This window comes from Anopheles marshallii, chromosome X (assembly GCF_943734725.1).
Source record: "Anopheles marshallii chromosome X, idAnoMarsDA_429_01, whole genome shotgun sequence".
Classification (NCBI taxonomy): Eukaryota; Metazoa; Arthropoda; class Insecta; order Diptera; family Culicidae; genus Anopheles; species Anopheles marshallii.
The window spans coordinates 13313338-13337147 of record NC_071325.1 but is presented as its reverse complement, the minus strand read 5'-3'; the positions used below and the strand labels follow the sequence as shown (position 1 = coordinate 13337147).

Genomic DNA, 23810 nt, shown 5'->3' with positions numbered 1-23810 from the left:
TCCTTGTGTGGGGTATTGCGATATTTATGGTGCTTCGAACCCAAGTTCGAACCGATTGTAAAACCGATATAAATAGTACGCTGCCGGTGAGTAACAAACGCGGCACACAAAACCGTCATCTGCTGTGCTGTTTTTTTTTGGGTCTTCCCCCCATACCTGCGAAGGTGGCAGAATGCACCCGCGATAAATGTGAGATGAAACAGCAACATACTTATCACGTTCACTCAATCGAATGCACTTTTTTGCGTGATACGCAACGATCCGCGCGGGTGCATTGCTCTCGTTTGCAGTTGATGATGCGCGTGCATCCTAGTTTGTTGGCCTGGTGATAATTGTTGCAGTCCGCACAATGGATAACTTACGACGTATCATTCATCTTTCCAGGGACGAAGCGGTAGTGGAAGGGTCGGTTCGGACACCGGACAGTATCGTAAGCGGCTGGGCCACATCGAGTGCGCCGAACCCTGCTGGCACTGGTGTAGCTGCAACGGTTGCGTCCGGGTCCGGGTTTGTGGTGCCAAAGGTGACGCGCGGCAGTTTGGGTGAAGGGAACGAACACCGTCGGCAGCAAACCGAGCAACGGTTACGGCCCGCCACGCTTAGAAATATGTCCGGTACGACGGGGAAGCGCAAGGAGATCTACAAATATCTCGCCCCATGGCCACTATACTCGATGAACTGGTCCGTGCGGCCGGACAAACGGTTCCGCCTAGCGCTCGGCAGCTTTGTCGAGGAGTACAACAACAAGGTGCAGATCATCAGTCTCGACGAGGACACCAGCGAGTTCAGCGCGAAAAGGTAGTGTTTCACATTATTTCAATTTGAATTTATTAATGGACGGTGTGGTAAGAAAAGAGGGGATCAGTCTTAGGGACGAAAAAAATCATCAGGATTCACACTCTCTATAAGCTAGTCCAACAAAAACATGGCACCAGTCTTAAGCAATACAGGAACGGTATCAAATTTCATAACCGGGTTCTATGATTCTATGGGTATATTTTTCCATATGTTATGGACAACGGTCTGGCTTTGATCCATATTTCATAGCATGAAGAAGAAGAGCTAGGATTTCGTTTTCGTCTTCGTTATCCGTCAAAATATCCCTTGACCACGTCCGAACAATGTTCGCAGTGTGTCCTGGTACACCCTTGGAATACATAATAATCATCTCCATAGAATTATTGCAAGCTTAAGTCAACTTGCCTATTCCTCTAAAATATGTAGTTTTATAATGTTGTACAATATATTTACACTGGGCCTCCCCAGTGGTGTATTGGTAGCGGCGCCCGTCTTCAAACGAAAGGACCGGTCCAAAATCCCATCCGGACAAATCTTTCGTACGCAGGACTGGCTATCCGGCTATGAGGAAATGTAGTCAAAGAAAGCCAGAAATGGCAGACACAGAGGCCCAGACCTCTTGAAGTTGATGTACCGATTAAGAAGAAGAAGATATATTAATATTAATTTTATGATATTCGGATAAATGGTGGCCCCAAACCATCCAGGAAGCTTCAAAAACTTTGAAACTCTCTGCAACCCGTACTACTGTATGGTTCACTATTTGCTATCCCGTCGTATATCATTAGTCGATCCATGAAACATATTAAGACACATTTAAACATTTAACATCTTAAAATGCTGCTGTGTTACGTGTATCTGAACTCATTAATAACGGTGCAGTAGTTCGTTACCTCAAGAAGAAGATGATGGCTTGGTTTACAAATTAATTTATCCCAATTTTTTATCCCTCCACATTTCCAGCACATTCGACCATCCATATCCAACCACCAAGATCATGTGGATACCGGATTCGAAGGGTGTGTATCCGGATCTGCTAGCAACCAGCGGCGACTATTTGCGGCTATGGCGTGCCGGCGAACCCGACACGAGGCTTGAGTGCGTGCTGAACAACAACAAAAACAGTGACTTCTGTGCACCGCTCACCTCCTTCGACTGGAACGAGGTCGACTTGAACCTCGTCGGTACGTCGTCAATCGATACCACCTGCACGATCTGGGGCCTGGAAACGAGTCAACCGCTCGGGCGTGTTAATCTCGTGTCCGGCCACGTCAAGACGCAACTTATCGCACACGACAAGGAGGTGTACGATATAGCGTTCTCGCGCGCAGGCGGTGGCCGCGATATGTTTGCCTCGGTCGGTGCGGACGGCAGCGTGAGGATGTTCGACCTGCGCCATCTAGAACACTCGACCATCATCTACGAGGATCCGGCGCACACACCGTTGCTACGGTTGGCGTGGAACAAGCAGGACCCGAATTATCTCGCCACGGTGGCGATGGATAGCTGCGAGGTCATCATACTGGACGTGCGAGTACCGTGCACACCGGTCGCACGGCTCAGCAATCATCGGGCGTGCGTGAACGGAATTGCTTGGGCACCGCACAGCTCCTGTCACATCTGTACGGCGGGCGACGACCACCAGGCACTGATCTGGGATATACAGCAGATGCCCCGGCCTATCGAAGATCCGATCCTCGCGTACACGGCGGCCGAGGGCGAGGTCAACCAGATACAGTGGGGCGCAACACAACCGGACTGGATCGCCATCTGCTACAAGACGGCTTGCGAGATTTTGCGCGTCTAATAAGCGTATGAGGTTACAAATTATCGCGCTCTATCGGAGCTGTTACAGCTGAGAGCCGTAGCAAGAGCGATTCGCGTTTCCTTTCGCGGGCATGGGTAAAGAACGAAACTTGCGCTATTTCTCAAAACGGTATGTAGCTTTTGGTAGGTTTTGGTTTTTAGTTCCCTAACCGATAGTAAATTTTAGGGTTGCATTGTGCACCCACTAGGATGCATTTAGCGTTCATGTATCGATTTTCGCACGAATAGCTTTGGCTATTTCAATTGCTGCATTTCTGCTTGCACTCATCGTTCTTATAGATAAATTGTTTTTGTTCGTTTTGTAAAAGTAGTAGCAGTACATACTCAACGCGTGTGTTTTCAAATCATTTAAAAGACATATGCAGCTTGATCTTAACGAAAGGCTTTGTTTGGACATGAAAACTTAACTAAATGTACCGTCGCGCAAATTATTTATTTGGTGCGCATGGAAACACGCTAAGGAAAACGATATTGTATCATTGAACTTTGTTTGTAACCTCTACCTTACCTCTATGGGTAGTTTCTAATGCTTATGATTTTGCAATAATTTAGCTTATTTTTATATTGTATAGCAATTAGATCACAGATAACAATAGTTTTTTTTTGTTAATTTGTTTTGTTTGGTATGTAAAATGTAAATGTACACGACCTTACCAGTTTACGGTTAATGCTGCAATCGAATGACGTCGGTTCGCCGGCAGAGCCAGAATTAGCGATGGACCCGAGGTTCGGATGGTGATGATCACTGTCAACAGCGACCTGCAATTCTTCGTTCATGTCACAAAACGAATCTTTTGAACCATTCACAGTGCTGCTTGTAATTTCCGGTTTTCGTTCTCACACCTTTGCCGCGAGATACTCTTTTCGCATAGGTTAAACCAGCTACGGGCGTGTAGCTGCCCCACGAGATTAAACTTTAATCATAAAAAACGGCCTGCGCAAAACGTATGAATGGCAATAGCACTTGCTTTTGCTTAATGAACGGCCTACACATGCAAGGTGTGGTATAGAATTCTGCCTTTTATTATTGCGTTTATGATTTTTAAACTGCTTTCGCAACACTGCAACAGCACTGTGTAAAAGGGAATGAATGCCCAACCCTTCCTCTGCTACTTAGTGTGAACCGACGCCGCTACCAAATAAACCACCCGGCCACCCTTTCCCCTTTTAATGTTATATGGATTCGAAAAAAAAACACACACACACAAGAAAGATTATACTCAAATTGTAAAACAGATTGACAACAAAAAATGGGATTATATGTTTGTAGTATTGGATTGTAAAGAATAGCGAATTTTTTTTACTTTTATACGTACGAGAGTTCTTTTTGTTTATGTAACCAATCCAGGTTCTGCTGTTTTATCAATATGTAGCAGATAATAGTCGGTCTGGCATCGCCTAATCGCGCAAGAACAGCGCTTCGTACTACTAGATTATTATTATATATATGTGTGTATTTTTAATGATTATTTAAAATTATTTAGCATAACAATTAGCATACGGTTAGGGGCATAGCGATCCAATGAGTGCGCAAAAAGGAGGAGGAAAAGAAGAAAACATACAAAACCACGTCGACAAAAGAAAAGGAAAAAAGAGAAGTCATCGATTTTGCATAAAACACAGAAAACACAAAAATATTGTTCAAAGTTTGCAGAAGAAAAGAAAAAGAAAAGGAAGAGAGTTATGGACAAACCAATTTGTAAAGAAATGAATAGACAAAACGTTAAGGGGCACCAGGGCGCTCTAAGCCTTAAATGTATAGCAATGATGCAATTATTTGTTTTGTTTATGCGGTGTAGAGCTACATTTTGACCAAATCCATGAAAAACGAAAACAAAAAAACATCCCAACATATAAAGATGATAGCGCTACAATGCTACGTGGAAACATTTCCTCTTCCAATTGGTCGGTGCTCTCTATCCAACGAAATGGGGCTAACCTGTAAGGTTCTGTCATACGCACTGGCATCAACTCCAACAGTAAGAACGCATCAAGACTGTACCGTTTCGGTTAGTGGTTATAGACGTGTATTTCACCAAAACTCGAACGCTGGAAAGTGTATCATTTTTAAACATTCTAATACGTTACGAAACACCACCTTCGGAACCCATCCCCCTTTTGATAGGGTGTACATTTAGGCCTGAAATACCTCACAAATAATTTAATTCCCTCTTAACGGTCTCTAAATTTTTGGGGATCGCAGGGGGGGTAGCGCAGGTTTATGTATATTAGCATTTTACGCTACCTTCCACACTATATTAACAACGATCGGTGCATCCTATTTCGTATAAGTTAAAGATTCTGTTTAAAATTACGGAAAGCAAAACATTATTCTCAGAATACTGAATCAATGTTGGTGCACTAGGTCTACAACACCCGAATGTGCATTAGAGCGGTGTGGTGAAGGCACTGCTTGCTACTAAAAAAGCAGTTCTGTAGGAGTTTCTCAACTTGTATTGATTTACATCCTTTCGTCAGCTTTTTTTACTTTTAGACGTAAATCTTTGTCTAGTCTAGTTTACCACTACAAAGTGTGTCCTTTTTGTTTTGTTTAGGTAGGTGTCTACCTATAAGTTTGATGACTTCATCCTCGTCCATGCGTTCAAACAACACTCAATCTATCACAATAGCTTAAACAGGGAATTCGTTTTAGATCGCCTAACCATATTCAGTAGTTCAGACCACATACGAGCTCTATCAGATGAACGGGCTTACATACATCTAGCTCAGTAGTATGCATAGCAATAAGATTGAATGTGTGGGAACCATGTGTGAGAAACCAGGCAAGCCAATAATATGTAACAATGTGAAGAAAACAAATAAAAAATCATATATAAAAAAAGTAAGAAAATTGATAACAAAGCAAAACTAATGAATACATACAACATATTCACCAAACAAACAGTACTAACATCTTACAAACAAATGCAATAAAACAAAATAAACAAATATAACACGCAAATACAAGAGCGCTAAGATTAGGAGGATGCATTCTAAAAGAGAAATAATAATTTAAACAAAAAAAAGAACACAAAACAAACGAATGTGCATGAAATAATTTACGATTTAAAATAAAAAATTTTCTCAATGCATTAAACATGTTTTGCTACGGATAAATTTACTTCAAAACCAACATCTGTTTGAGTCTATGTGTGTATTTTTTTAAAAAGAGAAAAGAAACAGCGAAGTGTATTTTTAGACACGTTTCTTTTGCACGATAAACGGTACGAGTTTGTGGTTTTGTTTTTTGTTGTCCCTCAACTTATGTGGTGCGGTTTTGTGTGATTTCCGTCCTTACTTGGTTACTTTACACATTAACGCTGTGTCGCGTTTTCTTAACTATTGTTTGTTCATCTTTCTATTTCAAACTTTTGGTTACGATAAGCCCAGCTCAGTGTCGAACAGCACCGGCTTTGCCGATGCACTGCTACAGCAATCGTTTCACACGGCTGTTGAATTCTCACGCCTCTTGATTTGGATTCGTTGCAGCTTGAAGATTGGACCAGATATGTACGATCAGCGTGCACACGCGTACAGTCGTACATATGTTATCTGAAGCGACTCTGTTGACGGTGCAGCTTAGTGGATGTGTTTTCCGCCCGCGCGGATTATCATTTGTTTAACAAACCAACGAGTCGCGAGTCGTTGTGGATTATCCAATCACCCTGTGTACGCACTGGGGGTTTGCAGGCGATGCCCACAATCACAATTGTCCACAATGACAATTTAGGATGTGCTGAAAGATGAGATATGGATGCCCTGTTAGACTTTTAGTGTGCTTGATAAGCCAGAGAGAATGCTTCGCCGTTGAAGAATTAAAACCTCAACAAGAGGTGTACATTGTCAGATAAAGATCCTGATACTAATTGTTTACTCTTTTAAATAGGCATCTGTTTAGGGTGGCTAACACTGCCAAACATTTACAACGTCGACAGGAGAAACTGTTTCAGATGATAGATGTATATAGCATGAATCTTATCTAAACCGAGAGATGATCGTTTAATAGACTCCCTTTCAACATTCTACATACGCAATGTGTTTTAATTGCAGATTGCTGTAAAGAACATATACTGCTAGATGAATTGTGATGCCCCTCAATATAATCCAGATTAATACCGGTTATGCCAAACTTGCTAAAACGAAACGAGAACGAGAAGAGAAAATGCAAAACAATATTTAGATAGTTATCTAGCTTTAGCTTTTAAAATTTGATTTTTTTCAATTAATATAATAAAGTTAATTTTACATAATAAAGTGAAACTAAACAGAAAGCATACGGTTGCTGAATAAGAAGATCCATATGAGCCGCTTCCTGAGAGATACGGCATTACAGTTATTGCACACGGCACTACAACCTGATCTGGTAAGTTAGTTCCAAGAGATATAACCAAGAGACTGAGCCCGCTAGTGTGCGTCCGGTTTAATCGGAAAGATTCCGCGCTTATTAAAACATCTCTCTACCTTCACATGTAGGCAAGCTGGACAGATGTGCCAACAGGATGGTTTCTCCAACGCAAAACAGATAACTATCCCGATAACGAAAAGCAAGACCATCTCGCATCAGGTCACCAACAAACAAGCTGTAATGTGAGAGCGAGCGAAAGAGGTGGGAAGAAAGAGAGAGTATCGAAGCGTATGTGCTGATAGCATGGGAACGCTAAAGTTGCTGCTGTACTAACGAGATAACGAGCGTTTCATTCCCCGGGATACAAGTCTGCCGGACGCTGCGTTGAATAAAACGCTTTGCACCGTAAAGATCCCTTTGCAGTTTCCTCACAGTACTGATGGTAGTCTGATCGGTGAGCGTCAGTCTTGTTTCACGCGAACGTGTTGCTGATCTGTTGGTTCAGTGTTGGGTTGTCTATTAATAATTAAGCGACAAGTGTGAATACCTGCAAATACAATCAAACACATACGATCAACACCGCAAACAACTCGGCACGGAACAAAACAAACACATCGCTGCAGCTGAGCCAAGTGTCCCGAAACCGTACCGGTATCCAGCGTAGCATCTTCCGTGTCTCCGCGATGTGTGAGGCGGGTTCAGACTGTAACAAGAAGTACCAGGAGTGGGAAGCGAACGAAGAGATTCAAATCTTTCGCGAATATTTGCGTATCCCAACGGTGCATCCGAATGTGAACTACGGTAAGGGTCGCAGGAAGGTTAAATTTCTGGGTTTAACGACCCGGCAGCACAATTGGCACAAACCGTCAGTTAAATTGAACATAACTCGTTTGATTAAGCGGAGGTTGAACCGAATCAATGTTTCATGAAGGTGCCTGATTAAACGAGTGCAGTTTTGGAAACTATTAAATGCAATTCTCATAAAACTTCTCAGAGCATCTATCCATAGTGCAACTGTTAACCTTTATCTCATTTGTTTCCAGATGATTGTGTTGCGTTTCTAAAGCGACAAGCTGCGTCGCTGGATCTGCCCGTGCGCGTCGTGGAATTCAACGCGCGGAAACCGATCGTGATCATTACGTGGGAGGGTACGGAACCGGAAGCAAAGTCTATCATCCTTAACTCGCACATGGATGTGGTGCCGGTGTATGAAGAGCGTTGGACGCATCCACCTTTCGCGGCGGAAATGGACCACCAGGGACGCATTTACGCCCGTGGCGCACAGGACATGAAGTGTGTCGGGATGCAATTTCTCGCCGCAATTCGGGCGCTGCGTCGCGATGGCGTACGATTGAAGCGCACAATCCATGCTACGTTCGTACCGGATGAAGAGATCGGCGGCAAGCTCGGCATGATGGAGTGGGTGCACAAGGATTCGTTCCGGGAGCTGAATGCGGGTTTTTCCATTGATGAGGGTATTGCCGGTGAAGGGGAGATCTATCCGTTGTTTTACGGAGAGCGCAGTGTTTGGCGTAAGTATACTTGTTGCCGCCCTGTCTCCACGATATGCTGTTAAAGGTGTTGTGGGTTGTCTTTTGTAGATGTGTATTTTAACATTTCTGGAACACCGGGACACGGATCGTTGCTGTTGAAGGGCACGGCGGGTCAGAAGGCACACTACATCATCGACAAGCTGATGCGATTCCGTGAGAATGAGGTGAAACGATTAGAAAACAATCCCGAGTTTACAATCGGTGACGTGACCACGGTGAACATCACGCTCATGAAGGTAACTTGTACTCTCATGACACAGTAAAGGGTAAGTTTGTTAACATTGTTCCGGTCGTTGATTGTAGGGTGGCGTGCAGGAAAACGTAGTACCACCGGAGTTGTCGGTTTGCTTCGACATTCGGCTAGCGGTTGATGTAAATCATTTGGAGTTCGAAAATCAGCTGCTCGACTGGTGCCGTGAAGCGGGCGGTGGTATTGAGCTAGAGTACGACCAGAAGTGCCCCTACGTCAAACCGACCAAGCTGGACAGCTCCAACATATATTGGGTCGCATTTAAGGATGCACTGGACGAGCTTGGCCTGAAGGTGAAGGCACAGATCTTCCCCGGTGGTACGGATAGTCGGTACATTCGTGGCATCGGTATTCCCGCAATTGGGTTCTCGCCTATGAACAATACACCAGTGTTGCTGCACGATCACGACGAATTTCTTAAGGCGGACACATTCCTGGAAGGCATTCGAATCTATCGCAAGATAATTGCTAACGTGGCAAACGCTTAGAAAGCGACCTGTATGCTAACATATGTGGCTTGTTTTTTTGTGTACGAACTATATACAACATACATGCAATGTATAAGAATAAATCGACCTTTAATCAACGATCGCGGTCGATGGTGGCTCACCTTTTATTTCAGCAGCTGATCAATATAAGCGCCCGTCATTAAATCTTCATCCGAAATTTCGAATAAACGCTTCATTTCCTCCACCACAGCCTGTCCTTCCTCAATGGTTTGTTCGGGTTTGAGCACCACTTCGAACTCAAGAAAGTGTCCGAGGGATGTGACGGCATCTAGATGAATTCGTGTCTGACCGTGCAGGAATAGTAAACGCTTCTTATCCAGTTTGCCACGCACGCCAACCGATTCGGACAGTATTTGCTCAAGACACTTCGGTTCGTCGATGTCCATTTTGGAATAGAGCGATAGTTTCGGTCCTGCTACATCTGGCCGATCGTAACTTATCAGTTCAGATTTTTTATGCTGCGGGAAGAGATGTGAGCTGTTAGTGGCGTTACGTTTTCGATCTCCACTGTTTCTAGAAGTTACCGTCAGATAGCGGAGCTTTAGTCGTCCTTGAGATGCGTTGAAAAAGACGTCGCTTTGTGTAATTACTGTACCGTCTGTGCCGGTGAGTTTCTTGGCAATCGTCACACGACGGGCAAACTCATCCTCACCATGTATTTTCGCTTTTAGTTCAACGTTACGAAGTTTGTCAGCCACACTGTCGTCTGCTTCCATTGCGATATGGGTGAATAACGTAAAAAGGAATGTAAATTAACTTTCACTGCGCACCGATTGGCGCCAAAAGAACAAGCTAACAGCCGGCTTTTTAACAATGGATGTAAACTTCGCAACAAAAAAAACATACAAAAATGTGCGTGACGGTTTGACAGCGGCGAACTTTGCGATGTTCGGAAACGTCATAACATAACCCAAATCGTCCAAAGTAACAAATTTTACTTGTTGCAGACGATAGACTCTGCTAGAGTAAAGCTAAAAACTATTAAATTTAGTTAATAATGGCAGATCAAGAGCTAAAAAGGGAACCTGACAGTAAAAAAGCGAAGCTTCAATCACCTGTTCAAATGTTAAGGTGTAAGTTCTTTGTACAGCGCAAAAAACGATACTGCAAGATGACGGTCGGTGCCGGGAGAGAATACTGTGGTGAGCATGAACCTACCGACGACCGTACCGCTGATGCCGGGTCGACCACGAGCGATCGTATTCCTTGTCCGCTCGATTCGAAACATACAATATCGGCCGCTAAATTGCAGAAACATTTGAAAATTTGTAACGCACGACCACCAGCGGAACAGAAGCCATATATAGTGCCCGGAATCAATTGCACTTCGGACGGAGAACAATCGGAATCACAACTGACGGAAGATGTATCTGGTGTGAAACTATTAGACATACCGGCGGAACAGCTAAAAGCACTTATAGCGAAGGTAGATCGCCTTTATGAAACAGTAGAACCCCTTATACAAGAACAATCGCCACGCCACGGCATTTTAGCGGAAGAGTTAAGGATAGAGCACTATGGTCCCCAAACATTGAAACACTTGACACAGTCGTCCGCATTGCTCGGTTTACTGGAACAGTATGACTTTCTGCAGAACGATACCGCGTTTGTGGAGTTTGGTGCCGGTAAAGGGCAAGTTGCTTACTGGTTAGCTAGAATAGTCGAAACAGAGCTGCAGAACTGCAAGGTACTGCTGGTGGACCGTGCCTCGCACCGGCACAAAAAAGACAACAAGATAGAAACGCGTGAAATCGTGCAGCGCGTTCGGGCGGACATTGCCGATCTGGAACTTCACAAGGTGGATCTGCTCGAGTCGAGCAAACGGCTCGTTGGCATTGGGAAGCATCTCTGCGGCAGCGCTACCGATCTCGCCCTGCGCTGTCTGGTACGCAGCAGGTCCAAATCTTCCGTCCACTTTAAGGGATGCCTTTTTGCACTGTGTTGCCATCATCGGTGCGAATGGCGCACGTTCGCCGGCAAACAGTTTCTTCTGACGAACGATATCACGCGCACGGATTTTGAGTGTATCGTGCGAATGGTTAGCTGGGCTGTGTGTGGAACTGGAAGGAGCCGGGAACTCCGAGAGGAGAACGAACCCAACGATAACAAACAGGATCGGTGTGGATTGACGCATGTTCAGCGAGAGATGGTCGGCAAAAAATGCAAGCGCATTCTCGATTTTGCAAGATTAAACTATATGGTGGAGAACGGATATGAAGCGCTTCTCAAATACTACGTGAAGAGTGACGTAACACTGGAAAATGTTTGTCTTATTTGTATGGACAAATAAACATAATACAACCAAGTGTTCGAAGGATTAAAATACGTTTTTTGATGACTGATTCTATGTAGAATAGTAACCACATACCTGATCAGGAATAGACATTCGAGTAGCTTGTGTTTGCCTCTTGCAAATGTTCAATTTTTATACTTAATAATTCGATATTACGTAGAATATTATTTATCATCTTTGAGCTATATACGTATATTTATATATCAATATATCCAATCAATGGAACTGTTTTCCCCCCGTTACGTTACCCTCCTACAACAGCTTAAAGGTAAGGCGGTCCAGGAGACACGTGGTGGTAAAAGTGACAATGAACATTGCACATGTAATAGTTAACCACTAATGTGATTGACTGTAAAGCTAGACTAAAAAAAAAAACAAACAAAAACATTACATATTACAAATAACGAGGCGAAAGGTCAACGTTAGTTCATGTCCCGATTGCTGGCCATATCCTGAGCGGTTTCCACCGTAATGCTTGTCGTAATGTGGGCAAGCATTCGGTTAACGACATCCCGCAGCAGATGCGGTTTGCAGTGCTCCTCCAGCCACGGTATAACGCCGGATGTTAGCTCGGCAAAGTCATTCATCGGCAACTGCTCGAACGTTACGAACATCTCATCCATGATCGCTTTAAACACCTGAAACTTAATATCGTCGCTGAGCCGTGCCTCGGTCCGGCCCGGGGATGTCTGCTGATGCTGCAGCATGTTTTCATAATTTTTCTTTATAATTCGCAGCGCCATCACTTCCTTCTGCAGCGAAGCCCGCTCCTCTTCCAACTTCTTTTTGTTCTGCAGCAGGTAGCCGATGTAGTCGATCGATTTCTGCAGCACGGACGCTTTGCTCAGCTTATAGCCGGATGCGTCTGTTTGCTGGCATGTTGGCACTAGCTCCTGCAGCGAGTCGTAACCTTTCTTTATCGCATCCCGGCGCTTCTGCTCCGCCTGTGTGTGTGCCTCCCTTCGCCGCTCCTTATAGCTCATCGTGCTGCTTTTGTTATCGCCCGAGTCTTCTTCATCCTCTGAAATGGGGCATTGGGGCAGGGGAATATGGAATGTCTGAGATTGTATACCAAGCTATTGGAGCGTTAGTGGTGCTGTTTACCTGAATTGTGTGCAGATGACGTTGGGGTGTGTATGCTGCCAGCACTCGAACACCGCGAGTACATGGTACGGTCCTTTTCCGATGGGCTCGAGGGTTCCATCTTCATATCCATCTCGTACTTGATGCCTGAAAAGCAAAAAACAACCCATTGCCAGATAAGCGAATGTACAATGAAAAGCGGTTTACTTGTACACCAACAGGTGTAACCTTACTGTCGTTCATTTGGGCCCGTTCTATTGTTGCCTTGGCGTGTTCACTCTCACTAAACACCTGGGTAGGTCGATTAAACCCCTTTTTAGCGGCTACAGGTATGCAGGTAATCACACTCGTCCTGTCTTCAGTGTTTCACTAGTGCGTGCCCAGTAGTGTGAATGATCTTACTGATTTGATTATTGACGCTGACAACGACTGCGATGGCAATAACGAAGTCGTCCACGAGCAGGCGCCTTTAAGCTGATAAGAGAAACCAACCACGGCTGTATGAAAAAAGGTGCTTAGTGGTAGCACAATTAAGGACTGATAAAAATACCCTCCTCCTTTCTGCTCTTACATGCGGTTATTGCCTACTGGAGCACAGAATTCCTTCTACGCCAGATTCCTCGCTCCGTACTGCGTAGCGGCACACCAAAGGTAAAACAGTCGCCGGAATAAGACTTTACATAACCGTATTTTTATTTAGAATTTTCCTATACATGTATTCCGGTCGGCACGATTTAAAAACAAAACAACTCCTTATCCGAGCTTCAAAATATTGTCACGCCAGCAGGAAAAGTATCGTCATACTGTATGCAAATTTAGAATCCGTGAGGCAATGAGGAAAAAATAAACAAATAAAAAGGGCCTTTGTTTTTGCATCTCATATGACAGCTGATCGTAATTGCACAACGTGTAGCGCAGGCTGTTATTTACAATGCAGCCCAGTAATTGCTTATTAAGAAAGATCCGCTGTAAGAAACATTACTGACAATATTGTTCATATCATCCTGATTACTGAAACAAAAAAGGGTTTGATAAATAGAAAATACAACGAAATTATACTCGCACAAGGTTAATAGATGCGAGGGGAGGGAAAAAAGCCCTTTCGAGCTGCTACGATGTGTTTACGGAGAATTTCAGTAATGGAGATGGTCAAGATTTAAAAAATATTGTGTATTTTTATATTTTTCTAAAGTTTATATAGAAACAAGCGCAAACAGAACAGGTACGTTGGCAATCGTACCTGTGAAAACCGCTAGGTGTAGATGCACGGAATAACTCCTGTGGGTGTAGCACGTTTAACGCGGATTAGATTCAATGTAGGTCCATTAGCTGCAACGATTCCCCTAATTTTAGGAAAGTATAAGTGACTCCCAACTGCGGGTATCATTTCGAGTCGGCTTTAACAATGACTAATGACGATCCGCCAATGCTGAGCGGAGGTGCTTATTATTTCTTGCACCTATCGTTATCCTTGTACCTACAGAACAGAACATACAGAATGTGTATGTTTGAATGTGTATGTGAATTGTTATGTTATTTTGGTAAAATTATATTTTATCATTTTACAGAAGGTTAATTTATGTAAAAATACTTCATTCCAAGTGCAGGCTAGTGTCCTACAAGGTGTATTCTACGTAATGTTCAATGTTTCATTCATAATTTAAGGTTATTCTCTGTGTTTTATGTTCCTTTCCATTCTATATACACCTTGGCTGAACAGGCCTTTATGTAATGTACGTTCATCAGGCAACACCGCAATAAAAGCTTGGACAAGGAAAGCACACCGTTTTGGCACACACACGCGCGCGTACACGAAAATAAGAAGCGAACGAAGCCGTGAGGCTTACCAGTTTGAATAAAAATCATACAGCAGTAGCATCATCATACACGCGAAAGTCTGTCATTCGCAGCGGTAGTTTTGATACAGAGCATTCCTTACCAACACTCACTTGCGCCACCCCGAAAAACGGGAACGAAACGATGTGTGAAGTGAATAGATTGTGTATTTTTCCAAGTGTAATACGTTAGCAGATAACATTTAACGTTTGTGTTCGCCGCTGAGTGTATTCGAGGTCGTGTAAAAACATATTCGAAGGGTGCATTGGTTAATAACACCGTGGCTGGATTTGGCTCCTGTGGAAGGCAACAAGGATTGAACGCAGTTAGCAGTCGTTTCTTTCAATTTTCAGTGTTGTTGTTGTGGGTTGGTTTTATGCTGGAACTAACTACTGGGCCCACAGTTCGAGAGGTATCGCTGAACCGTGAATCTGCCCGTACGCGAGGGCGTTCCGATTGACCGTGTGTGTGCGCGCGGCTGCATTACACACGGACACACGAAAAGCTCGTTTTTATGCACGGGGCGATGTTGGTGTGCGGGGTTCCAACGCTCAGATGTGACAAAGAAGCGCGAGAGTGTTAGAGACGGCGCGTATTGTAAGGGGGCTTGGAAGCGGAATAATATACAAAAAAAAACACGCCACAACGCAAGCGGGAGTTGTAAAAGACGTAAAAGAGGAGAAAGAACGCAATTTTTGGTAGTGTGTGGTAACACGTTCAGCGTCGCAACACCCGAATTCGGGTGATGCTCTATAGGTATCGTCTGAATATTGGCGTTGCAAGGGTTAATTCGCATGTGTGTTACTACCATGCTCTAGTAGAGAGACAGCGGACCCACATTCGTCCTTCCCCCTCTCTCATCCCGCCCAGCGTGCGACACTCACCCATTGCAAGGATAAACCTTCCCAGGATAAACAAACCATAAAAAATGGCGTCAACTGATCCAACGAAATCATTGTTTACTACGCAAACAGAAAAACCAAACCATTATACGTAAGTAATAGACGTCGCTGCCTCTAGCACCGATGCGTGCCACGCACAACAACGGGGGTGGGATAGAATAAGGGTTGTGTGGGGGGAGGTGGGTTGGATAGCTGGAAGATATCAGTAATGGCGACTCACACGCGCGCACACCTCGCTGCAACATAAAAATACACAGTCTCACACACATACGCATACTTTTACGTTGTCATAAAGCGCCAAAAGTGTGCGAAAGGAAGTTGTGTGCATCTCCAAATACAAAAAAAAACTCAATGCCTCATGCATCTTCTCTAAAACATATCTTCCACTAAAAAAGAACAATTCTCCTTGCCATTTACTCCATCCCCCCCTCCTTGCCACCTTAATTCACCCTCCTTCGTATCAAACTGGAATGTGTGTTTTTTTCTGTATAATATTATTCTTTACTTGCTACCGTACTAATAAACGCTCCCTCTCTTCTCTCTGTTCTTGCTTTTTGTACGCACACGGAAAATCCTCTTTAAATGCGGATCCGGCAGCTACCTGAAGGAATTTCGCGTCGAACAGTGCCCATCGTTCCTGCAGCACAAATGCAACCAGCATCGGCCGTTCGTGTGCTTCAACTGGCACTTTATGAACCAGCGGAGGCGGCGTCCGGTTCGCCGACGGGACGGTTCCTTCAACTACAGCGCGGACAACTACTGTCCGAAGTATGACGAAACGACCGGTATCTGTCCGGATGGGGATGAGTAAGTATATCCCGCGGAACAAGAGCAAAAAAAAAAAAACCGTGGGCTGCGACCACCATCGTGTAACATCTCTGCACAATTGCAACAAATACCCAATACCCCAGCACACCATCATATCGATACATCATAGGGAAGATACGCAAAAGAAACAAAGGTTTCGACCGGGTGTGGATGCATAGCATACCATCTTTGAGAAGCAATTCTATCTTAAAATCCTTACACAAATTGGTATCAAAAAAAGAGTTGCGAAAAAACTATGTTCCTCCTTCCACCCCGATATGTTAACCGTTAGAAAGTGGTTCAAGTAAAAGAATTCTATGCTAGGATATATAGGAATGGCGTGTTTTGGGGATACACTCTATTGGAAGTTCAAAGACTAAAAGGACAAAATACGACAAACAAATCAACTGAAGAGCTCAGCGACATATGCGAGTTCGAGAATAATTCCACAGATGCGGTTTGCGTTCGACTTGAAAAATCCATTGCATAGAGTTGGATGTTTACATTGGATCTGAAGCAAAATTTTCGGAACATGACGGAAAAACACGGCACGGTGTTATTTATCCACCAAGATGAAAGTGAACCTGAGCAAGTGTTATGCATACACAACCCATTGCTATTGTTTTGTCGAATCGTATTTTAATTGCAACCATATGGTAACCAGGGTTGCAATGAGGTAACTTTGCAACGCAAAACACAAAAAAGTGGAAATTTCCATGTTGAGTCGAAAATTTCAATACGGATGAATTCTTTGAAACATTACAAAATAATTCTTTGTCGATATCTGCTACGAAGCTCAAGTGTTTGTTTTTTTTAATTGTACTCCCTTTGTACAATGTTAAATTTCTTTCCCATTGAATAGCTGATTTTTAATTTAATTTTATCCAAATTTCGAACTCAGTTCCAAATTGAATTCAGGTATGCTTAAGGGGAGGGTGTGTGTGTGCGCTCTACACAAAACACGTAGTAATGTTAAGAATTTCAGGTTTTCCGTCGATTATTGCGACGCTAGCAAAACGGGCCACCTTCGCCAAGCAGAACCTCCAAACCCCCCTTCCTTATTCATATTTTCTCCAGCCGCGCCAGGCGTTTACAGTGTCCCATTGGGTGTATATGAGTGTGTGTTTGTGTGCGGCGCCATCTTTGTTATTTTGTAAATTCATAATCTTTGTTTTTGGAGAAGGGAAACCTTTACCTTTTTGCCCCTTTGTTCCCAACACTTGTGACATCTACAAAACCGATGCACGCAACACACAAACACATCAATACGTGGTCACTCAACACACGTGCGCATAGGCGCGTGGAAGCGTTTGCACAATTTTTGATATTACACGTAGCTGTTTGGGACGCGGTGCATGTGTGTGCGTGAATGTTTTGTATCCGTGCGTAAGAGGAAGGAAAAAAAAACAACACCGTATGGAGATGGTCGCTGGTGTATGAGTAAATTGGCGTATCTCGCAGGCGTAATGTAAGTGTGTTGTGAAAAAAAAGTCGTACGCGGTGCAATTGTTTGTTGTGCATGTGAAAACATATGCTGTTGAGTAGATGAATGTGTTTGTGTGCGCGTGTCTGATGTAAATGCATTTCAAGTGCAAAGAATACACTTTTCTGTTTACAAGCACATGTTGGAAAAAAACATACGTATAAACATTTCGGTAACACGAGCATTAAAAAAAAATACAACATACAACATACAAATATAAAATAAAATAGAAAATACAACAAAAATATTCTATGAAACTCAACAACGCATCATAACAGACAATTTGGATGTAAAAGAGGAAACAACTAATAATAGTGCTACAAGTGAAGTGTAAAAAGTTCAGCAATTACTACAATCAAACCGAAGGTGTTCGCCGATGTGTTTGGTGTCCGTGTTCGTAATCATTTGTTTTTGCCGTCACCGCTTGGTACATACGTCGGAAAATGGTTTCTGTTGTTCGCGCGGGCTACGTCACGAACACTTGTTGCCCGTGCTATGCAGTATTTACGAACACGGGATCCTCCAAAACTCCCGTGTTATCAACCCAGCCAATCAACCGGAATGGAATTCCATCAACAATCAATCATGTTTTGGGATGCGTTGGAAAAAAATGCATTTCCCTTTGCCAGCAACACAATCAGATACGGCGAGAAGGACACATAGCCACTGTAGTATTGGACATGTTATGGGATAAGCGAAAAGCTAATTGTGTGCCATTTGCTAAATGTTAAAGTGCGAACACATTGTGCAAGCCCAAGTACCCTGGGTTGAGAACTTCGGATGTTATCCTATCCCAAAAGCCGCCATCGATCAATCGAATCCGCTGCAAATATTGTACTGTAACGTTCTTGCTGCTTCGATTAACATCTTTGTCTGTGCGCGTTTCGTGGGGTTATCAACACAAATTTAAAAGTGGGCGAAAACAATCGAAATTTTAGCAACGTAGCAATTGCTGGCAATTATTCGATGTTAGACGAGTCCCTGGAAACGTGTGCATGAACTGTAAACATAAGCTTAATGAGCCTTTTAATAGGCAAGCGCGCTTGATCTAGGCAGCTCGTTACGCTAAAAGAAAGGAAAATTTATCTGAGTATCGCAGCGTGTTTCTATGGTTCTACGGATCGAAATGATTATCCGGTTCAATCAATTTGTACTTATAATGACTGCCAACATGTCGTTAAATAGGAAAGATAAACAATAACAACTTCATGGTCAAAATAGAAGGAATCTTCCAAAGCTAATTGGTAGGATAAGATTGAAAATGTTTTCTAGAAGTTCGTGTACATAAAATTCACTTAAATTTTAGATATTTCTATCTCCGTAAACAAGGCACCATATCCGGGGTGAACTCGGTCCCGATGCTGCGTGTCATTCCAATATCCAAGAGAGTGTTCCTAATTATAGTGAACATTTCATCTGTGATTGATATCAATGTTTAGTTCGGATGCGTAATGTCGATGCAGCTTCAATCGTATCGATTGATATCGATGCTTCAAATGAACAAGCGAGCTTCAATATTTTAGTAATTTAATCTCAATATTTCCGTATTGTAGGGCATTCTTGTGATTGGAACGCTGCTATTGGAAACGGTGCTGGTCCAAAAATCCATCCTAACCAATACCCCGTAGAAAGGACTGACTATCTGGCTTCGCGGTATAATAGATCTAGTGAGCCAGGCATGGCAGGCATATGACCTAGTAGGTCGTTACGCACAGGAGAGAAATTTTCGTATTTTCTATTTTTTTTTACATCTGTTCAAATTCTGTCCCTCTATTTCTTTTATCTGCTACCGAATTCGAATCTTAAGCGTCATTTACACGTTAGTTTCGCGATCTTTTCTTTTTTATATTTTCGTTGATCTTGGTTATTAGTGTACAATAGACATACATTTCGAACTGCATAAATTAAAATAATACCCAAATAAAGATCTGTGCATAGAGCAGATCGCGAAACGGAGTATAAGGGAGTTCTCCTAAATCTCAAACCTTGACAAGCAAGTTTTGCATGCTTAACTCTAACTGGAACATAAAAAAGGATTCACTTCGTGGCATTCAACAATACAGCCATACACCGTGTAATCGATTTGTCCTATACGCTGGAGATACTACATGACAAAATTTAAGTCTAGACATCGTTCGGATGAACGCACTAGATTTCAGGAGATTCGAGTGAACCAAGGCTTCAAGGCTATTTGAGCAATCCTAAACTCATTTGTGTCCCATATACTTTGCCAATGAACATGATTTATGAAATACTAAACAGTACAAGTTGTATAGAATACGATCAGAGATCCAGAAATCTCCAGAGATTCTAGATAACAAAGACTTGAAGCCACTTGATGACACTTACAATACAAAACCTCATCCAAGCTCATCCGTGTGGCACGTCTCTGTCAATGGTAACAACAGAAAACAGAGAAAAGACAAGACGATCTTTGAATAACGCTACATACATTTTCTTGAAAAAAAAAACCGTGACCCGCGACAGTGAATTTTATACATAAGAAAACTGTAATTTTCTTTAGAATTAGAGCAGATTTTCTAATTTTCGACTAAATTTTGTGATCTTTTTTTTCAATTACTAGTTGCCCATTTTTGCACCGTACGGCGGGTGATACCGAACGACGGTACCATCTGCGTTATTACAAAACGTGCATGTGTGTTCACGATACAGATGCGCGCGGGTACTGCGTGAAGAATGGACATCATTGTGCGTTTGCGCACGGCATCCATGACCAGCGGCCACCGGTGTATGATATCAAGGAGCTGGAGGCGCTGCAGAACGTCGAGGACCCTGGCGAGGGCCTGAATGGGCCGAACGTGCTCGACAAGGAGCGGAACCTGATGAACGAGGACCCGAAATGGCAGGATACGAACTACGTGCTGGCCCACTATAAGACGGAACCGTGTAAGCGTCCGCCCCGTCTCTGCCGTCAGGGTTACGCCTGTCCGCAGTTCCATAATAGCAAGGACAAACGGCGCAGTCCGAGAAAGTTCAAGTACCGGTAAGTTTTGGACAAATACTCTGGAAGCAATTTGTATTTCTTTAGGGCACGTGTTAATACTATTACTGCCTTTTTTCTCGATTCATAGATCCACGCCGTGCCCGAACGTGAAGCATGGGGAGGAATGGGGAGAACCGGCTAACTGCGAGGCCGGCGACAACTGTCAGTACTGTCACACGCGCACCGAGCAGCAATTTCATCCGGAAATCTACAAATCGACCAAGTGTAACGATGTGCAACAGGCGGGCTATTGCCCACGTTCGGTGTTTTGTGCGTTCGCGCACGTTGAGCGTAAGTCGTTTTGCTTTCTGCAGGTTTATAATGCGGTGCAACAAGTATTTAATTGTGTTCTCATTGCAGCGTACATCGTGATGGAGGAAGATTCGCAAGCTCTTACCCTGTCGGACATGCGCTCGTCCGTACTGTCATCGGCCGACGGTGGCGGTGGTGGTGGAGGAGGTGGTGCCGGACCAGCCGGCAGTGGTGTGGCTGGCGGTGGTAATGGTGGTGGAACCGGTACCGTACCCGGTGGTGGTGTCATTGCACCAGGCGTACTTGGTGGCAACGGTAGTGGTGGAGGTGGTGGTGTGGGCAATGTTGCCGGTGGCCCACTTGTATCGGCCGTAGTCGGATCGGGCAGTAAAAAGGATGCCCACGACTTAACGGTAGGTACCGCGAGCACAATAATTAGAACGGGCAGCAGTAGCGTGTCTAATTCGCGCAGAATTTTTCCTACTTCCAGCTGCTGTCGAACGGCAGTGCCGAGAGCAGCGAATCGGCTAGCACTAGCAGCCTCGGCTCGAATAACAGCTCGCACAACAAAGCACCCGGGTCGCATTTGCAGCAGCAGAAGCACAACGCCGCACTGGTCGGCAACGGGCATAACGCTGGCAATCCGCTCGGTGGGTTGAGTTTGCTGAGCAACGGTGGACCAACGGGTGCCAACAGTGGCAGTGCCAATGCTGGTTCCATACTATCAAATCTTGATTTTACCCAGGATCTACCTAAACAGGTACATAGTTGGTGGTTGGGTTTGAAGGAAGTTTTGTTATCTGTTTGGCAGGCGATTGTTTGAAAAAAGGCTTCACAATGTTCAAATGGTAAATTAATATTGTTGTCCTTATTTTTCAGATGGTTGCTATTGACCATGAGCTCTCGCTGAATCCTGTTGAACGCGAACACCAGAAACGTATGGCGTGCTTGACTTTTAATATGTTTAATGTTGGCTCACCGCTCGATGGTGGAATGTGTAAGTAGTATGGAAATTGGGCCGTTTGACATATCCGTACCAATACAATGTACCTTGGCTTCTTTAGATGATCTAGCCAGACGTGACAATATGCACGGTCTTGAGAATTCAATGTCCGGTCTCATGTCATCAGGGCTGTTACCCAGCAGCTCGGCACCGGTTAACATTCCAGGCTCCTCAATGGGAAATTCAATTTCCGGTAAGCGTCACATCTCAACATGTGAAATCGGTTGCTATATCTCAAAATCATCTGATGGCATTGTTGTTTTCCGTCCTCCTCCATCCGTAGGTATCCTGCAAGGCACATCCGCACCGGTGAACATTCCTGGCAGCTCTCTCGGCCACAACTTTAGTCCATCGTCCCATTCGAATCTGTTCGGTTTGCACGATCCATTCGGGACGCATCACATAGGAAGCGGTTCGGCACCGAAGCTTAGCAACAATTCGTACGGACAAAACCATACAGACAACTTCTTCTTCCATTCGAATAACATTATCTCGCCCGTGCTCGGTGACGGTCTGTCCGCTAGCCCAGAAATAAGGTTGGTGTGCGATGCTTTATCGTGTGTGTCAAGCTAAAACGTTTGCCTTTGTTTTCGTTTTACCTCCGCAGAAGAATGTCCGATTTGAACCCGCTTAGTAGTGAGTTAAGCAGTAACACAACGAATTTGCTGTTTGCCGATAATCAGCATCACCAGGGACCGCAAGCGCAACCACCGCAGCAGCATCATTTGCATCACCAGGCACAACAGTCACAGCAACAGCAACCACCTTCACAGCAGCAGCAACAGCAGCAGGCGCAAAAGCAACAAGTTTCACAACAGCAACAGCAAGTGATTAACTGGGAGGAACGCGTACTGCAGGCAACAACCGCTTGCGAAGCATGGAAAGCACAAATGGAGGAAAGTAATCGCAAGGTACGCATTCTCTAAACACTCGCTTTGTTGTCTTTATCATGTATTTATGTATCGTTTTTTTTTCGTTTAGACGGCCATTGCGGAACAGCAACGCGATGAGGCACTGTCGCATGTAAAAGCACTAACGGAAAAGCTGGAACAGATGAAATTGTCCGGTAACGGGTGCCCATCCAACTATCGTTCGTGTGATCTGCGCGGCATGCCGCTGGCGAAATTGAAAAGCATTCAGGTTTGGAATATTTTCGGTTTCAGCCGTTCTTTTAGGTGTTGGGGAAATCATTCTCGCTTACGAAGATTAATGAATTTGTGAAGATTCATAGAGACCCACGAATTTTCAAAGATGCATTAATCTTTTGAGTTTGAGTGAAGATTTGTCGGAATGTTCCTTCTCAAAGGATTTATAAAGCACAACAGTAGTACTCTTTGTCTCTTTCTTACGATGTTTTAGTATAATTTTTCTTACAACATACATTTTGCTCTCGTTCATAGGCCAAACTGCGAGAAGAAATTGAGGAGGTGGAAATAGTATTATACCAAGAGACGGCCAACAAGTGTATGAAATGTGAGGAAAAGAATCGCTCGGTTACGCTCGTGCCGTGCAATCACTACGTCGTCTGTGATACGTGCGCAACAACTCAGCGCGAGTGTCCTTACTGTCAGACGCCGGTCACGCCGAAGGCGTAAAGGCGATGCAGGAACAGGCTTGGTTACCAGGCACAGAACCCGGCTGAATTGGAGCAGACAGGCAGCAGACGTCGTGCGGACATCGACATTATCATATGGTAGTGATATGCCTGCCATATATAGTGGCTAAAAGCGCTTATATGTTTCCCACGGCCCAGTACGCGAAGGACAAGGGATCAGTCTCAGTCCCGATTTGAATGTAAACTTTATACTTTTAAAAATGCATAGACGCATACTAACCAATTATTAATTTTGTCGTCAAGTCGTAGG

General features: G+C 44.0%; 6 protein-coding genes across 6 annotated transcripts; 4 read left to right on the top strand and 2 right to left on the bottom strand.

Annotated features, from left to right (window-relative positions):
* Positions 1 to 487: 487 nt before the first annotated feature.
* On the top strand, positions 488 to 2605 carry LOC128709293 (DDB1- and CUL4-associated factor 7). The gene is made up of 2 exons (XM_053804284.1): positions 488 to 798; positions 1762 to 2605. Exons 1-2 carry the CDS (start codon positions 608 to 610, stop codon positions 2603 to 2605), a joined length of 1035 nt encoding a protein of 344 aa, XP_053660259.1. The 5' UTR covers positions 488 to 607.
* A 5048-nt stretch (positions 2606 to 7653) lies between these two features.
* On the top strand, positions 7654 to 9261 carry LOC128709514 (aminoacylase-1B-like). The gene is made up of 4 exons (XM_053804521.1): positions 7654 to 7771; positions 8014 to 8502; positions 8572 to 8759; positions 8827 to 9261. The coding sequence occupies exons 1-4, from the start codon at positions 7654 to 7656 to the stop codon at positions 9259 to 9261; spliced, it is 1230 nt and encodes a 409-aa protein (XP_053660496.1).
* A 125-nt stretch (positions 9262 to 9386) lies between these two features.
* LOC128709535 (uncharacterized) lies at positions 9387 to 9998 on the bottom strand. The gene is made up of 2 exons (XM_053804543.1): positions 9807 to 9998; positions 9387 to 9740 (listed from the first exon to the last, which is right to left on the bottom strand). The coding sequence occupies exons 1-2, from the start codon at positions 9996 to 9998 to the stop codon at positions 9387 to 9389; spliced, it is 546 nt and encodes a 181-aa protein (XP_053660518.1).
* A 281-nt stretch (positions 9999 to 10279) lies between these two features.
* LOC128709502 (tRNA:m(4)X modification enzyme TRM13 homolog) lies at positions 10280 to 11572 on the top strand. The gene has a single exon (XM_053804510.1). The coding sequence runs from the start codon at positions 10280 to 10282 to the stop codon at positions 11570 to 11572; it is 1293 nt and encodes a 430-aa protein (XP_053660485.1).
* A 425-nt stretch (positions 11573 to 11997) lies between these two features.
* On the bottom strand, positions 11998 to 12901 carry LOC128709525 (max-like protein X). Its single transcript, XM_053804532.1, has 3 exons — positions 12892 to 12901; positions 12680 to 12805; positions 11998 to 12596 (listed from the first exon to the last, which is right to left on the bottom strand). Exons 1-3 carry the CDS (start codon positions 12899 to 12901, stop codon positions 11998 to 12000), a joined length of 735 nt encoding a protein of 244 aa, XP_053660507.1.
* A 2521-nt stretch (positions 12902 to 15422) lies between these two features.
* Positions 15423 to 23540, top strand: LOC128714818 (RING finger protein unkempt). The gene is made up of 12 exons (XM_053809701.1): positions 15423 to 15487; positions 15994 to 16203; positions 20271 to 20690; positions 20779 to 20981; positions 21051 to 21355; positions 21415 to 21702; positions 21822 to 21939; positions 22007 to 22138; positions 22229 to 22481; positions 22553 to 22856; positions 22927 to 23085; positions 23346 to 23540. The coding sequence occupies exons 1-12, from the start codon at positions 15423 to 15425 to the stop codon at positions 23538 to 23540; spliced, it is 2652 nt and encodes an 883-aa protein (XP_053665676.1).
* The last annotated feature ends 270 nt before the right edge of the window (positions 23541 to 23810 follow it).

What these genes read in the sequence shown, in the direction of transcription:
- LOC128709502 (XM_053804510.1), top strand. Translation starts at nt 10,280, where the DNA reads ATGGCAGATCAAGAGCTAAAAAGGGAACCTGACAGTAAAAAAGCGAAG.
- LOC128714818 (XM_053809701.1), top strand. Translation starts at nt 15,423, where the DNA reads ATGGCGTCAACTGATCCAACGAAATCATTGTTTACTACGCAAACAGAA. An exon ending in ATCTGTCCGGATGGGGATGA is followed by an intron (nt 16,204 to 20,270) that starts GTAAGTATATCC and finishes TTCAATTACTAG; the next exon opens with TTGCCCATTTTTGCACCGTA. An exon ending in TCCGCTAGCCCAGAAATAAG is followed by an intron (nt 22,482 to 22,552) that starts GTTGGTGTGCGA and finishes TTACCTCCGCAG; the next exon opens with AAGAATGTCCGATTTGAACC.
- LOC128709525 (XM_053804532.1), bottom strand. An exon ending in GTCATCTGCACACAATTCAG is followed by an intron (nt 12,597 to 12,679) that starts GTAAACAGCACC and finishes GCCCCATTTCAG; the next exon opens with AGGATGAAGAAGACTCGGGC.
- LOC128709535 (XM_053804543.1), bottom strand. Translation starts at nt 9,998, where the DNA reads ATGGAAGCAGACGACAGTGTGGCTGACAAACTTCGTAACGTTGAACTA. An exon ending in TAAAGCTCCGCTATCTGACG is followed by an intron (nt 9,741 to 9,806) that starts GTAACTTCTAGA and finishes CTCTTCCCGCAG; the next exon opens with CATAAAAAATCTGAACTGAT.
- LOC128709293 (XM_053804284.1), top strand. Translation starts at nt 608, where the DNA reads ATGTCCGGTACGACGGGGAAGCGCAAGGAGATCTACAAATATCTCGCC. An exon ending in AGCGAGTTCAGCGCGAAAAG is followed by an intron (nt 799 to 1,761) that starts GTAGTGTTTCAC and finishes CCACATTTCCAG; the next exon opens with CACATTCGACCATCCATATC.
- LOC128709514 (XM_053804521.1), top strand. Translation starts at nt 7,654, where the DNA reads ATGTGTGAGGCGGGTTCAGACTGTAACAAGAAGTACCAGGAGTGGGAA. An exon ending in CGGAGAGCGCAGTGTTTGGC is followed by an intron (nt 8,503 to 8,571) that starts GTAAGTATACTT and finishes TGTCTTTTGTAG; the next exon opens with ATGTGTATTTTAACATTTCT. An exon ending in TGAACATCACGCTCATGAAG is followed by an intron (nt 8,760 to 8,826) that starts GTAACTTGTACT and finishes CGTTGATTGTAG; the next exon opens with GGTGGCGTGCAGGAAAACGT.